Source organism: Vanessa tameamea, chromosome 6 (assembly GCF_037043105.1).
Source record: "Vanessa tameamea isolate UH-Manoa-2023 chromosome 6, ilVanTame1 primary haplotype, whole genome shotgun sequence".
In the NCBI taxonomy this organism is placed as follows: Eukaryota; Metazoa; Arthropoda; class Insecta; order Lepidoptera; family Nymphalidae; genus Vanessa; species Vanessa tameamea.
The window spans coordinates 9,891,172-9,904,117 of NC_087314.1; the positions used below are offsets into that span (position 1 = coordinate 9,891,172).

At 32.1% G+C, this 12,946-nt stretch overlaps 3 protein-coding genes across 5 annotated transcripts; 2 read left to right on the forward strand and 1 right to left on the reverse strand.

Moving 5' to 3' along the window:
- Positions 1–2,278: 2,278 nt before the first annotated feature.
- On the forward strand, positions 2,279–4,516 carry LOC113393191 (protein misato). The gene is made up of 2 exons (XM_026629943.2): positions 2,279–2,861; positions 3,022–4,516. Exons 1-2 carry the CDS (start codon positions 2,388–2,390, stop codon positions 4,180–4,182), a joined length of 1,635 nt encoding a protein of 544 aa, XP_026485728.2. The 5' UTR covers positions 2,279–2,387; the 3' UTR covers positions 4,183–4,516.
- Positions 4,251–10,031, reverse strand: LOC113393190 (calcium homeostasis endoplasmic reticulum protein). Of its 3 annotated transcripts, XM_026629941.2 has the most exons (14): positions 9,778–10,031; positions 9,527–9,697; positions 9,142–9,425; positions 8,568–8,730; positions 8,337–8,484; positions 7,955–8,031; positions 7,585–7,783; positions 6,950–7,514; positions 6,577–6,710; positions 6,244–6,411; positions 5,861–5,964; positions 4,960–5,089; positions 4,610–4,779; positions 4,251–4,456 (listed from the first exon to the last, which is right to left on the reverse strand). In XM_026629941.2, exons 1-14 carry the CDS (start codon positions 9,800–9,802, stop codon positions 4,353–4,355), a joined length of 2,442 nt encoding a protein of 813 aa, XP_026485726.1. In that variant the 5' UTR covers positions 9,803–10,031; the 3' UTR covers positions 4,251–4,352. The 3 variants fall into 3 exon arrangements, 2 of the variants coding, with proteins under 2 accessions (XP_026485726.1, XP_026485727.1); XR_003368479.2 differs by lacking the exon at positions 5,861–5,964; XM_026629942.2 differs by lacking the exon at positions 9,778–10,031 and having other exon boundaries at positions 9,142–9,336.
- A 1,468-nt stretch (positions 10,032–11,499) lies between these two features.
- On the forward strand, positions 11,500–12,628 carry LOC113393176 (transcription elongation factor 1 homolog). Its single transcript, XM_026629916.2, has 3 exons — positions 11,500–11,603; positions 11,725–11,842; positions 11,940–12,628. The coding sequence occupies exons 2-3, from the start codon at positions 11,727–11,729 to the stop codon at positions 12,070–12,072; spliced, it is 249 nt and encodes an 82-aa protein (XP_026485701.1). The 5' UTR covers positions 11,500–11,603; positions 11,725–11,726; the 3' UTR covers positions 12,073–12,628.
- The last annotated feature ends 318 nt before the right edge of the window (positions 12,629–12,946 follow it).

Genomic DNA, 12,946 nt, shown 5'->3' on the forward strand with positions numbered 1-12,946 from the left:
AGAAATATAATATAAAAAGTTCAATTCCCAGATTTAAGGGACGAAAGGGAAACAAACGTATAATAACGATGTATCAAATAAAATCATCATAAATTCGACAAAAAGCAATTTTAATATACATTTTTTTTAAATAGGGCTGTCATCAAAATTGATCTTATGATTTCTATTAGTATTCTTGGCAATTCATTGCTTCGGATTTGGTCATCCACGCCCTGTTAGAAATTTCTCTAATCCCAAATATATATAAAACAAACTTCTTGTCATTCATGGATTCAACATCAGAGCTGGTCCAGGCGATCCGAGTGTAGATTTACACTGCTCGTGTTGCTAGGAAAATCTAGTAGAAACATGTTACCGCAGCTTTGAATATTATTTCTAACATAGAACTATAATCTCGTCAGGACAAGGTATTTTAGAAGGTTATATTAGGAGAGATTTTGCTGGTATACCTCTTGCTTCCACTTCCATCGTTCGCTCTAGTTTAGTTTGTGTTATATTTATTCATTTTTATTGTGTGGTCTTTCGGTGTATTCGATTTCGATTTTTATAGAAAAAAGGAATATGTCTGGACAGGATGAATGAAATGGACGCTTCGAATTAGCGTTTAAGCCTTCTTGTTGATTTATTTTTATGTGTGGTCAATCCTTTTAGGGCTCTAGCTACTGAAACATTTACTGCTTTACGTATGATTTGAAGTACTCTTTCATGGCGACTTTAGTAACGACCCTTATTAAAAAGCACCTTGCAACCTACCAAAAAGTGCGTGGCTGTATCTCATCATTACAATTCATTACAATTATAAAAAAAGATTTTCCAACATATTACGAGATAATTTTGGACCGGAGGAGAAGGTATTCAGATTTATAATAAGCTATATTTTAAATTCAATGCATGCACTCTGTACCTGTGATTTTCATCTTGCGTAGAGAGAACCTTACTTTGCCCTTCCTTTTATTGCTCGATGCCAATCGGACTCTCTTAACCTGTGCACGTGCCATAATCTGTTTATGGAATTGAAATTTTGAATTGACTCAAGCTCTGTGGCACGTTTATCCTTTAAAAGTCTGGGATTTTCCCAAGACATGCATTTTGGTAACCCAAAGATATTTAAAGAGTTCATCGGAACTCTAATTAAAAAAGCAAACAGCTTTTTTAATTTAATCCAAAATCTATTTTGAACTCTAAATAAGGTTGAGAGATAAATTGAATCTATTTACCCAAGCCATGACTTCAACATATTTATGATTATGACATTTGCATCAAATTTTGCCAGGAGGGTTTTACTGATATCATAAAGAAGGAAAAGCCAAATCCGGTGTGATGTGAGATGTAAATTCTATCTATTCTAATGTAAATTGGTAATAACGGTCTACCTCAATGAGGTAATCCAAAAAATTATCTACAACTACCTCAAAGGGTGGTGTACATCCTTTGTAATCTTATCTTTCTACCAAGAAATTTGAAAGACATTGCTTCAGCAATCGTAGTAACGAATTGTACCCCTATTGAGAGTCCCGGATCTTAAGAGGTATCAACTTCCAAACAAAAACAGTGGCATTTATTTAGTTATAATCAACGAGCACGTTGACCCGAAGCAGTCACTGTAAACGGAGTCTCACTCGAAGTTTTTTCTGATTATGTATAACAAGAGCAGTTACTTCAGCTAAACAGAAACAACTTCTAAGAGACGGATACAGCTGAGTTGGACAGCATTTGGGAAACTTCGTCAAAACATCTTGTAAATACTCAGACTAAACACAAAATATATATATATATCGGTTTCTTGCAAACTATTAATGACATGGCTCCATTGCATTTAATTAATATTTTTTTCTTAATAATGCTCAAATAATAAAGTTAATAATATATTTTTTTATTAAAGATTATTTAAAATTAATTTGATCTTTTTTAAAAAAAATCATAAAGTATATATTTATTGTGTTGTTGAATAGAAATATTAAATTATGTAATTTAAATTCCAAGTTATCTTTAACACCATTTACTACATATTTTTATAAATTGGTCATCATAACATTTACAATTACATATACTTTATTTATTAGTATAGACAATTATAGTTTCCTCGAATACTAAACCAGCTTATAACAACTAATAATTGATTTTATAATAAAAGGTAATTGTTGAACTACAATATATTCTGAAGCAAGTAGTTCGTAGTATTTTGATTATTGGACAAGATATAATTTATTGAATACCTGACACTTGTAAGTTGTAGTAATCATTGACACTTGACATTGACATGCATTTGTAGTTTCGTTCGACATGAAAACAATTCTATAAAGTTCAAATAGTACGTTTACCGGCACATTTATAAATAATAAATATTAAACTATTATTTTATAGACGAAATTTTATGTTTATTTACAATGTCTACTCGTGAGATACTTACGTTGCAATTTGGTCAGTATTCAAATTATATAGGAGCACATTTTTGGAACATACAAGAGCTAAGTTTTGACTACACTGGCACCTCAAAGACCGAATGCAATCATGACATTTTATATAGAGAAGGTCTAACTGCTGCAGGAGAAGTTACTTATACTCCTCGTTTACTCTTGGTTGATTTGAAAGGTTCTCTCAAAACTTTACCAGCAAGTGGGGGTTTAGAAGAATTAAATTTAGAAGAAAATCTGCCATGGGATGCTGTCGAAAAACTTGAACAACCAGGACCTAGTAAGAATGACTTTATAAAAGATATTAACTCTGAAAATGCATCTAAGATGGAATATAAACAGTATAACTTAGAGCAAGAAATTGATACATGGACTGATTATTTGTATCCCAGGTTTCACTCTCGTACTGTAAATGTTATCAAGGAATATCAATCTGGAAATGCAAATGTATGTAAACATTAAAAAATTGACTAAATGGAAATTATAGAAATTTGACATATTTGTTTAAACTTTATACCTTTAAAATAATTAAATGTCTATTAATGTAAATTTAGAAAAATAATATTTATTTTACCTTATAATTCAATAAAATTCATTTTTGTTTCAGGAAAGTTTTGACACTAATGGCTCTGGTCGTCTGATATGGAAATCAGATTTTGGAGAATCATTTACTGATAACATTCGAAAATACGTAGAGGAATGTGACAGCATGCAAGGTTTTCAAGTTAATTTTGATTGCACAGATGGTTTTGCAGGCCTGGCTTTGGGTTGCATTGAACATCTTTCAGATGAATACACAAAGAGTATATTAGCATACCCCATTATAGCATCACACTATTCTGATAATAGCCCATATACAGAAAAAGAAAGAGAGATATCAAATCTAAAGGATTCAATAAGATTAGTTAACATTGCACTATCAATTGAAGAATTGTCACAACATGCTAACTTATTTGTACCTTTATGTACTGGGGACAAAGGATGGCGGAAACCTGGAAACCCAAGATTATTTGATTATGTTAATTATAACCCAGAATTATACTACCATTCTTCAGCTTTACTTGCATCAGCATTAGATACATTGAGTCAAAAATATAGGCATAAAGGTAGTATTCATACTATGTCTGATATATGCGCAGATATGACAGGATATGGCAGAAAAATGGCTGCAGCAACACTTGGAATACCATTTGCATTAAATGAATCTGAATATCTCATTGATTATTTGAATAAAACAACTAAACCACTTTACAGATCAATAACACCTAGCTGTAAAATTGCCACAGATAAACTTTTCCAACTTATTACTGTTAGAGGAATACCTGAGTCCTATCTAAAGGCACCTATGAAAGAAGCTAAAGAACAAATGAATCTAGCAGCATATAAATGTAACAATATAAAAGAAATGTTTGAATTGTATTTCCAAGCCAACAATTTAATTTCAGCAACCAATGTTACAGTATGTGAGAAAGCATTGGAGTTAAAAACTCCATATCCATGTATTTTCTCAGATAACTTGAATAAGTACGGATTTGTTCGGGATAATAATCACGTAGAGAAAACAATAAGTTGTCCATTGATAGCAGGATACCATAATGGAAATTTTATGGCTGACATGATAGAGAAGCTTCATAGAGATGTTAACAGAATTAAATTTGCTAAACTCCATAAATTCCAACAAGAAGGATTGGAATTTGCTGATTACACAGAAAGTTTAAACAGATTAGCAGAGTTTAAAGATTATTATGAAGATGATTTTGAACTTTAAGTATTTTAAAATTTTTATATTAATTAAAAAAAAGTAATGTAGAAGTATGTTTTTAATAAAATAAAATAAAATTCATATAACTTTATTTAAGATGATTTAGATAAAATAAATCAATCTCATCCACACAATCGCAATTATACACATTTACATCTAAGTGTCATTCATGGCGATCACGATGACCGCTCCAACGCTCTCTCTTTCATTCTTGTAATAAATGCTGCACCTTTGTTCTTTCTGAAGTTTTCATAGGGGTCATTTAAATTAACCCCAACACCTGTAAGCAAAATATTACTTAAGTTATCTCAAATTAAAAATAAATAAATAATGATATATTTTCATCTGTTTTATTGGTTAAAACAACCAAAAAATATTCTAATAATATATATATATCATCATCATATTATATGTGGTTTATGCCACACAATACCTTTGTATTGGTCCTGTCGGTCCCGCACAGCACCACCACTAATTGGCTCTGCGATACCTTGTCCGGCTGCGCCCAGTCCGCCCTGGCTCCAGCCCATCTTTTGCAGGAGCTGGTGTCCTTTGTTGCTCGAGTCCAGCCCGCTAGACGTGCTGGGAAATGCCGAACCGCCTCTGTAGGACATAAAAAAAAGTTGTGTACTGTGACTATATACATAACATTATTTCACCAGATGTATGTTTAAATGTTTTCATTACCCTGATTAACGAAACTCAACTGTACTAATAAAAAAACCATAATTAACTAATGTAGTAAAAAGTAGACAATAAATGTCATGCAAAAGCAGTACTCACAGGAAGCTAGGCGGAGTGGGTGACCGGGAGCGCTCGACGCGACGCGCACGCGGCGACTCCCGATGGCGTTCGCGTTCCCGCGAGCGACTGCGCGACCGCGAGCGAGACCGAGAACGTGACCTCCGGCGACCTGAGGAAAATAATTTATTATTTAAATTCACATCATTATCTATCTATTCAAATACATTATATTCAACAATGTATAATGCAGTTTCAGGATATCGGTGTTAACAGTCTAAAACAAAATGTACAATTACTACTATGTACTAAGACTCAACGAAGTTCCGTTCTACACCACGGGTAAAATTAGTTTGAAAAGCTTCTTCCTTACAAAGGAGCAATCATATTTTTATTATAATATAAAAGATTGACGGCAAACAATGTTTATGATATTCATTTGTTTAAGTACAGTTATTCTATAGGAAAATAATATTTTAAAACGAAATGTAAGAAGTTACAGATAATGCAACTATACCACCTGCCGTTAAAGTTATGAATTAATTTATATGTAATACACTTTTTGTTCTAAAAGTATAGAAAATGGGTCATCCACCAGAATACTAATTTAAAACATTTCTATTATATAAGGCGCAATTGTTTTACACGGGTAAGCACACTCGCTATATCAACGAACGAAACCATTTTAGGCGCTCAACAAGAGCAATTACCATGACAAAAAGCATTGCAATTCAAATTGAATTGCATACATTTCCCATTTACGACGCAACACAAATGAAACAATAACATTTTTGAAGATTTATAAGAAACTGTTTATTTTTATAATTTGACATTTTTAAAGTAACATGAAAATAATACCTAAACATAATCACATACAAAAAATTACTACAAAAATATAATCTCATAAAATCACTAAAATTTTCTGAATAAATATAAGACTCACTCTCCCTGTCTCTATCTCGCCTCCATGAAGTTTTTCGGCGCGGTGAAGGCGAACGCGAGCGAGACTTTTTTGGTGATGATCTCTCTGGTGTCCTACTTAACGACCTAATTTACAAAATATCGTTATTTATTTTCTCTTCAATATAGGTTTTTTACTAACGAATATTATTCTAAATACAATATATTAAGGCAACATCATCATATCAAAATTTTATTTAAAACGAGATACTCTGATAGATTTACATAAATAAAATAGTATTAATTTATTAATAAAATTGTTAATTGTTGTTTTATAATATGTGTAGTGCAGTTTTCAGAAATTTTTAATTTAGACCTATATATTAATGGTAACATAATGGTAGTTTTAAATATTTTGTTCTATACCTGTATCTCCTTCCAGGTGGTGTTGGTTGTTTTTGTAAGTCTTTCGGGACGGGGCTCGGAGATTTCGATTTTTGTCTTAAACCTTGAGCAATTGCTTCTTCCTTATTTTTTCGAGCTGAATTCTTTGCTTTGTAGTATTCATACAGTCCTAATTTCTCCCAACCCTCGCTAAAAATAAAAACATCAGATTCAAAAATAAATATGGCCATTTCATCCTTTGCCTAAGTGAGAAAACTATTCAAGTATAAGGTATTACGTAATATCCATTCTTTGTTGTTTATTTTCTATTACAAATAAATGTAAGGAGTTATGATATCTAATAAATCATCTTACTTGTCTCTAGGCCTTTCATGATTTGGTGAAGCATAGAAAGCATCTACAGCAGCTAGTAATCTTTCATTTGGCGGCGCTGGTGGTGGGAGGCGGATTTTTGCAGGGTCTAGTGGTTTGTACTTATCGTCCTCCAGCTGACAAAGGAAGTTTATTTTGAAACAAGAGTTAACACAATTTTTTTAAAAATTAATTGAAGTGAGTTGATTTACTTGAATTTAACTTATGAAGAGAATAAAATAAATTGAGGTTATTTGTACTATCATGCATAAATCTGTAGTACACCTGAAGTACATGCAACCCGTGTAGCTTGTGTAGGCATGGTATGTAAAGTCTATTATGAATAAATGATTTTATAAATACATTAACATCTTACCATAATTAGAGGTACCATTAAACCGGCCGGCAACTCAAAATAAGGAACTGAAGGCATTAATTCCTCATTATTAATCTCAGGGAATGGTGGAAATCCAGGAGGAGGCTTGCTAAGATCTGGAAGACCATTCTGGAATGCTAATATTGGTGAACTTTCTAGTGGTTTAAAACCTGGTGGTGGTTGAGAAAAATTTACATTGGGAAGATTTGACAAGTCTGGCTCCTCTATAATATCTGGTTTCTTTTGGCTTGTTATTTGATCAAATGTCTGACTGTCGTAACTATTTTCATTACCACTTATACTATTATTTGAGGCATAATTATCACCACTTTCACTGCCATACTGTTGGTGACCTGAGTTAAAATTCTGATCATAACTTGACATTTGTTGATATCCTTGATCACCAAAATTATTGGGTTGGAAAGGATTTTGAATATTATTCTGTTGCTGTGTTTCTTTGTTATGATCGTGACTATTTTGTAATTCAATTGCATGTTTCTGCATTTCCATTTGTTGTATTTGTTGCATTGTGTGAGCAACAAATGCTTGATGCTGTGATTGATAGCTGAAAACAAAACAAATAAAGATACCATCTATACATACAAAAAGGTCTTATAAGATACCAAAATACATACTTTTCACATGTAGCTTTTGTTTGTTGTGTTAAATGTGCAATGGCATTAGAGTGTTGGGCGATCAAGTTGTTTTGGTACTCCTGGTATGAGCTTGTAGGACTCTTCATTTTCTCTATAACAGTAGAGTCGAAGTAATTTGACTTAGATTCCCAGAGACGCAGCAACTTGTTCAACTTGGCCTCCTGCTCTTCTGTGACGGCTGAAACAGCAGAACAATTAAAAAGTTGTCATATAAGCTAAGGTGAATCAAGCAAGTTACCTGACTGGTCAAACCACAGGTGATGATGTTCTAGATGCTTTAAATGTAGATGAATATGCACAATCAGACAAGAGACCTAAATCTTTGAAGACATTATTATAAATATGTTACCTATACTGGCATTGCAAAACATTGGAACCACCACATTTTCCAAATTTTTCTTGAGATCTTCTGCGTTTTTGCGTGCACTGTAATTAGGAATAATCGTATCATAGACACCGAATATGCAGTGATTGCATGGGTGATGACATAAAAATAATAAAATACAATCTTTACATTAAGGCAAATCCAAACAGAATCCTAGCATGTTACCCAATAAGAAATACACTGAAATCTAATTTGAAAATCTTTTATTTAAAAATAATATGTTAATACAAATTTTGAAATAAAAAGCTGCATGATTTTATTTTACACATTGTGCGACACTCATTAATTTAACATTTAAGTGAATCCCGCATCTATTACTATAAAGAGGAATATAATGTCAACTAACCAGTGGTGGAGAACATCATTGACGAGATAAATGATGTGCAGCTTTTGAGTGAATGCTGCACCAGGCTGGGTCACTTTTCTGAGGAGATGCTGTGATATCACCTTGCCTGCATCATGAGTTGTAGCATGTTGCAAAATCCAGCCTTTTCCTACACAAAGTTGGATATTGTTTAATGTAAGATGAGTTGATTTTTAACTAATAATCTTCAAAAAGTGTTAAACTTTATTTTACCTGTAGAAATACTATCTTTAGTACAAGTATCGATGATTGGTTGCAAGATGTTGTCAAGCTCCGAGAGACTAATGTTATTTTCTTCTGCCATTATTTGTATGGTCTCCACTTGAGCCTTGCTCACCAGCTCATTGATTTTAGCTTGCTGTTGTTGAATCAATACCTACAATTCAAATCAAACTATTTATACAATAATATGAAAATAAATTGATATATTAAATTAAACGAAGACAGATTCAAGTGCTTAATAAAATATTCTAAGCAATTCATAAAAAAATATGATAAGTTAATTTTATACTTATACTGTGAAGTGGTATCTATTTCTAATTTTAATTTACATAGGGCTAACATTGATCAAATAACATGCAAATTAGATAAAATTACATTGAAAAAAAATAGGACATGCACTTTGTATAGTAGACTACCTGCCTGTTTTATGTAAATATACTGAAATTTGGTTATAGAAAACACTATGGTATTAAAATATATTGAAACACTTTAAAGGATTTCGGTTATATATAAATTTAGCATTTATAACAGTTTAAGTAAGCTTTTAGAATATAAGTGATCTCACCGTATGCTGGGCATTGAGATTGTTTTCAGACTGAGTTATTTGTTCCTTAAGCATGTTGATCTGAGCAACGATGTTGTCGATGTCGACAGAGTGCTGCGCAGTGGGTGGCGCGGAGTTTGCTGCCAGCCACTGCTGCAGCGCGGGAGCCGCTGCCATCGACGCCACCAGCCCCAACTGCGCTGGCGTCGCGCTGGCCTGTTGGGGCATTACATATTGCCTGTTCTGTGCCATATAAGCCCCGGCGGGAGCGGGTGCCGCCTGGCCACCGGCCGATTGCTTTAGAACTATAAACAGCGGAGGGTCACTTGAAACGGTTATAACAAAACGCAAGTAGCGATCGGGCGCGACCGCGATTATCTATTTCCACCATCGTCAATATGCTTACTTGCTTGCTCTGTCGTCACTTTATACTGGTAATAGTTGAAGTATTCCCCGCCGTAGAGAAAACTGAACTTGGGGTTGTTTTTTTGCTTTGTCTTGGTCATCTTCTCGAATTCCGGGCCATTTCTTGCGACAAACTGCGCAAGTTTGTCTATTATATTGCGCAGATCTTGATCTACAAAACAAAATAAAATTAACACAAATTGTCACAGTCCTCACTCTTTCGAATTAAAAGAAAGTAGAAATTTGTATTACCCTGCGGTGGTTGCGGAAGCTCCATTTTGTTTGAATTTTGAGGTTAGCATTAAATCTTTTATGATGACAAAATTGACATTTGGTCTTCTGATTTTATTCCATTAATTACAAGAAGGGTTAAATTCATAACACTTTAATTTTATATTTATATTGAACTCTTAAAAATTCAATAACGCAACTTATATTCAGCCATTTGTAATTGTTGATTACAGATATACAAAAAAGTACGACTTCTACAGTCTCTACAGATAATGCATTATATATATTACAACTTTCAATTTACGTTCTTCAAGATCAACCATAAAAAACGAATAAAAGGTACTACTTTAATACTTAAAATATAAAATCACATCATGATTTATTGCTAACGGATATATTAGCTCTAAATATAGCGTTCAAAAATTGACAAACTTAACACAGTTCAACGATTCATTGAACTTAGCCCGACTCATTTTTTTATCAATTACATCTTTCCTTTCGCTTTTCTTAAATCTATGGATGTGGTTTCGTGAAATGGGACGAGTGGAAAAAGAAGCCGCGGCAGCGCTATTTCATTTCAAGCCGTCATATCGTACCAACCCATTTTTCGAAAGGATAATAATAGGGTATTCTACTATGTTTGAAAAAGTACTTAAAAATGTTGATTTTCCTGATAAAAAGCCACAAAAATATATTTCTGCAAAATAAACACGCTTCCTTGTCATAAAATTAAATTTTAAACCATTTTTATTCCCGCAAAAACGCTGGTCTTTTTGGTGACGTCATATTGGTAATAACAACGTCGTGTATGTACGACCGGCACTCATTGAACGTTAACAGCTGTAAATATTTGGTGTTTTTTAGCAAATTAATGAATGTTACAATCGCTATCTAGATAGATTGTACAAGTATTGTACTAGCATTAAAACTTTTTGATTTTGAAATGAGGAATGTTTGGTTGGAACTCGCAAAACGAGATCATAAGTAATTATCGACTAAACATCGATTGTATTTATGTGAGGATCAAAAAGCAAAAAATTTAACCCAAGTGAGGTTTATTTTGTGCCGATTTCAGACGATTTGCATATTATAAATGGTATCCTAATAATATAAATATTTAGCTGAATCAAGTTTACTTACAGCCATTTAAATCCGTCTTGTTAACTTCCGTTTGATTTTGATCTTTATCATATTAACAAAATTCAACAACACCAACCAATTTTCGCTAAGGTTACTTATTATAAACAAATAATATGAAATTATTTAAAAGAAAAATACAGTGTGCCCTATATAGATAATGTTATACCACAGCATTATTAAGCAATACGGTGAGAGTAATTTTGTCGTATTTACCACACGACAATTCATTTCATACTTACAGAATTTTGTACTCGCTTTTGAATTTACATTTACTTTGGTGGAAGTGTTGTCCATCTGTCTGCCTTTTGTTTATCTGAGGCCTTGATGACACATGGAATGATTATATATGTAGAATTTTAAATCAATTTACCTTATACATAATATCAATATATTTGATACATAAATAGCAAAACCAAAGGAGACCTGTGTGGTAGAAAATTATTATTACCATTATTTCAGACACAAATAAATAATTCTTGAAACCATAACATGTTTTTTAATATCTGTTAAAATTTTGTCATAACTTAAAACTATTAAACTAAGAATTGAATGTTTTTTTATCCTATTGAAAATGCAATGCGTTGTCAAATTATTGTCAGTGTTCAACTGTTCAGTGATTTGACGTTTGTCACATTGACAGTCACCGTAGAGAGAGGTGGTGCGCTTGTATATTGAGAATATTTGTAATAAATAAACAAATAGTACCGGTACGTTAATTATACAACAGTAATGAACATAATATTATATAATTTAAATTGAACGTTAATACTGTTTAAATATTGTAGATATTTTGTATTTTTGTCTAAATTACATTATTTTTTGTTAAAGCCATGGGTCGCCGTAAATCCAAAAGAAAGCCTCCGCCAAAAAGAAAAGCTATAGAACCACTCGACCAACAGTTTAACTGCCCTTTCTGTAACCATGAAAAATCGTGCGAAGTGAAAATGTGCGTGAAAATCTATTGTGAAAATTAGCCTTTTCTCAAATAATGATATGGTATAAAAGTACTAAGAAGTAGCATTTTAACTATTTATCTTTTACAGGGATCGAGCGAGAAATACAGCTAGAATACAATGTCGAGTTTGCCTGGAAGATTTTCAAACAACAACCAATGTTTTATCAGAACCCATAGATGTTTACAATGACTGGGTTGATGCCTGTGAAACTGCTAATTAGTTTTAAGGTTATTTTAAGTTACAAGATGATTATGTTATTCAAAAATGTGTGCTTGGCTTAAATTGTTTAAATATATCTATAACTCATTATTTCCATAGTCACCAAGTATTAATCTCACATAATTTTATTAAAATCATATAAAATGAAATGACATCTATTATTTTGCCTATGAGGTCCCAGAAAAATGATGGTAACTAGACTGAATTTCTTTTAGCTCTAGTTCCAAAGTAGCTATCTATATCTAAGTCCACTTAGATCTATTAATATATTATTTGTGGAAGCTGGAGAAATGTACAGCACAAATACTCAGATTGTGAAAATGAATTGTAATCTATACAATTATTTCATGTCCAGCTCTTTAAACCTGTCTAGGTCTTCTTCATGAATAAAAGGTATTTGTTGTTACTTGGTGTTGAATCTGAACTATAAATGTGTTTTATTATATTATGAGGTTGGGGCAATTTCCAATCAAAATAAATTAGTTTCTATTCATAATGTACCTTTCTTCGAAGTGGAGACTTGTAATTATAATAATTGAATAAAAATATATATGTGATTTGAATTTATTTTATTTTTCTTCTCATTGTTATGTTGTGCTCTTTGTGATAATTTGGTTAATTTAAATAAGTAACCTTTTTGATATACCACTTCAGGAGTATTTATATTATGAAAATTTGTCAATTGCATTTAAAATTATTCAAAATATTGATAACAAAGTGCTATTTTTTATGACTACAAAGCTTCTCAAAATGTAATGTATTTTTTTAAATAGACTTCCCTATTTTACAAATTATTTCCATGTTTATTTATATATAGGGAAATATTAAGGGTTTTTCGGCTTAAGTACAAAAAAGACTATAATTTGTAAAAATCA

Bases quoted from the DNA above. Each gene is read 5' to 3' on its own strand.
- LOC113393176 (XM_026629916.2), top strand. From the start codon at position 11,727: ATGGGTCGCCGTAAATCCAAAAGAAAGCCTCCGCCAAAAAGAAAAGCT. The intron at 11,843-11,939 runs GTGCGTGAAAAT...TATCTTTTACAG, and splicing joins AAATCGTGCGAAGTGAAAAT to GGATCGAGCGAGAAATACAG.
- LOC113393190 (XM_026629941.2), bottom strand. From the start codon at position 9,802: ATGGAGCTTCCGCAACCACCGCAGG. The intron at 8,731-9,141 runs GTGAGATCACTT...TTTGAATTGTAG, and splicing joins ATCTCAATGCCCAGCATACG to GTATTGATTCAACAACAGCA. The intron at 4,457-4,609 runs GTATTGTGTGGC...TTTTGCTTACAG, and splicing joins CCGACAGGACCAATACAAAG to GTGTTGGGGTTAATTTAAAT.
- LOC113393191 (XM_026629943.2), top strand. From the start codon at position 2,388: ATGTCTACTCGTGAGATACTTACGTTGCAATTTGGTCAGTATTCAAAT. The intron at 2,862-3,021 runs GTATGTAAACAT...TTTTTGTTTCAG, and splicing joins ATCAATCTGGAAATGCAAAT to GAAAGTTTTGACACTAATGG.